This window comes from Neoarius graeffei, chromosome 11, assembly GCF_027579695.1.
Source record: "Neoarius graeffei isolate fNeoGra1 chromosome 11, fNeoGra1.pri, whole genome shotgun sequence".
NCBI lineage: Eukaryota > Metazoa > Chordata > Actinopteri > Siluriformes > Ariidae > Neoarius > Neoarius graeffei.
The window spans coordinates 26,991,966-26,994,243 of NC_083579.1; the positions used below are offsets into that span (position 1 = coordinate 26,991,966).

The window sequence follows — 2,278 nt, forward strand, 5'->3', positions numbered from 1 at the left end:
ATAAAACTAACAGCCTGGTAATAGCTTGGCATAGCCACCCCTGATTACCAATGACAAAACTCATATGGTGTAAAACAGACTTGAATTCATCCTTACAGAGATTTTCAATGTTATGTTAACTCTAAGCTAGCACTGGGAATGTTATCTTTTTTACTAACGAAATGCTGCGGTAGCAGGTTTACTATAGAAACACTCTTAAATGCTCACATACAAAAATTATAACATAGACGGCAGTTTGTTGTCTTAGTCTTACTTCATAAAGGGGTAAAACTTGTCTGATAGCCTGGAAAATATGGTATCAACCTCTTATATGACTTCCAACCAATTAACCAATCAGCACATATCCAGATTAGCCCCAGTACCATTTGTCAAGATTATTGAATGCCTTGTACTCATTGTGTCTTCTGACATAATCACATGCAAGACAAGTGTGCTCAGCCCAGAAATAGGCTTTCTTTACCTTGAAGTGTTTACGCCAATCAAAGTACCTCAGGTAAAGTTCCTCATTCTTGTCCAGAAATAAAAGATAATCAGCCAACTCTTTTGGGGAGGAGAAGTCATCCACATGAATGAAAGCATCACCCTCTACAAAATTCTGATAATTCTCCCTCGGTGGGCCCAAAACTACTGGCACTGTGCCAACTGAGAGTGGGTTGTAGAGTTTCTCTGTGATGTAGTCCTTGTGAATTGAATTCTCAAATGCCAAGTAGAATTTGCAGCTGGCGATGGTAGGGAAGTAGTCCTGGTCCGATATATACTCGCCGAATGCTTGGCCATAGGCATGGATCTCCACGTGCTTGTACAGTTCATTGTAGTACTTCACTCGTACATGATCTGGGTTCCAATTGCTCACAATCCAGCAGATCAGCTTGTTCTTGCTCGGTGGTACAAAGCCTTCCTCGCCTTGGGAGGCAACAATGGCACCATAAGGCACTTCAATATCAGCGTCCTGACGGTAATTCAGGGTCAGGTTGAACAGGTTCTCGATGCCGAGTAACTGGGATGAATGGGATGGTGACTCAAGGTTCATCCAGATCCATTTCTGCAGAGGAGGCCGATACGCTGGCGGCATGTTGGACAGATCAGTGCTAATGTCCCTGTGGTGGATGACAACTGCATCGGATTTGTTATAAAGGTTGCGGTCGGCAGTTATGAAACAGTTGTCAATACTGAACAAGGAGCTGCACACATTCAGATCGTAGGTTTCCCCAAATGGCCAGAGCCAGACAAGCACTGTGGTCTGGTTCTGCTCACTTCTGTTGGACAGGAGGCTCTTTACTCGAGCCGTTGAGGTTTCTGATTCAACAGGGCCCGATAACCAACTAGTGGACGGCTTGATGTACATCAAAAACAGAGTCACAAAACAGCCCAGTAAGAAGGTGCCAAGCAGGAGGGGTCGCAGAATCCTGTGTGTAGGTGCAGATGGCATACTCTGGCCTTTATAAAATGACAGAGATATAACATTACTATAGGAGGAGGTGTAATAAATGAGAAATGAGCAAATGATTTCCTAAATGTTTACCTGGTAGTTTTGCAGTCATTCAGGAAGGATATTGCAAAGCAGATGCTTCTGCCAATTCTTTGCTTTTTTAACAGTAACAAAGGAAAATATAGCTATGAAGAGTTAAACATGTTTGAATCTTCATTTGGTCCAGTCTTGGAAATGTCTTGGAAAGATTTCTCAGTGTAGGTCCCTATTGAAAAGATGAAACAATAAATATATAATTTATTTTAGTCTGAAAAAGCCAAAGAGTTTACTTGCCTATTAAAACAGCACTCTATAACAAGATCTTTTCCATTGCATGGGTCTCATCTGTCCAAGACTGTCACACAACTGTCATTGCACCTTGCAGGTGTGAGCCCACAAGATGGTGACATGTCACTATTTTGGGCTGAGCCTAACTGGGTTATATGGATGGTCACCAGGCACTTACTTGCAGACACCACCCCAGCACTGGTTTCAAAGGTAGGTAACTCTAATCTGAGTAGGGTACATGCAAGGATGCCCTATGGTCAGCTACCGATAGAGCTCCATCAGGCATATCCTAATGGACGGAGACCCTGGGCCAGAACTAGGATGACCTGGAGTGATCATATCTCACAGTTAACTTGGGAACAGCTGGGGATTTGTCAGGAATCCATAGCTGGAGTAAAAGAAGTCAAGACTGACACTCGGTGGACACTTCACTCATGAGCCACTGACTGATATTTTTGTACACTTTTTGACCACAAGCTTCAGAATCCTGAAAGCTGCATTCTGATTGGCTCATTGCAATTC

At 43.1% G+C, this 2,278-nt stretch overlaps 1 protein-coding gene across 1 annotated transcript; it reads right to left on the bottom strand.

The window, feature by feature from the left end:
- Positions 1–349: 349 nt before the first annotated feature.
- Positions 350–1,597, bottom strand: fut9a (fucosyltransferase 9a). Its single transcript, XM_060932927.1, has 2 exons — positions 1,523–1,597; positions 350–1,437 (listed from the first exon to the last, which is right to left on the bottom strand). The coding sequence occupies exons 1-2, from the start codon at positions 1,539–1,541 to the stop codon at positions 350–352; spliced, it is 1,107 nt and encodes a 368-aa protein (XP_060788910.1). The 5' UTR covers positions 1,542–1,597.
- Between the last annotated feature and the right edge of the window lie 681 nt (positions 1,598–2,278).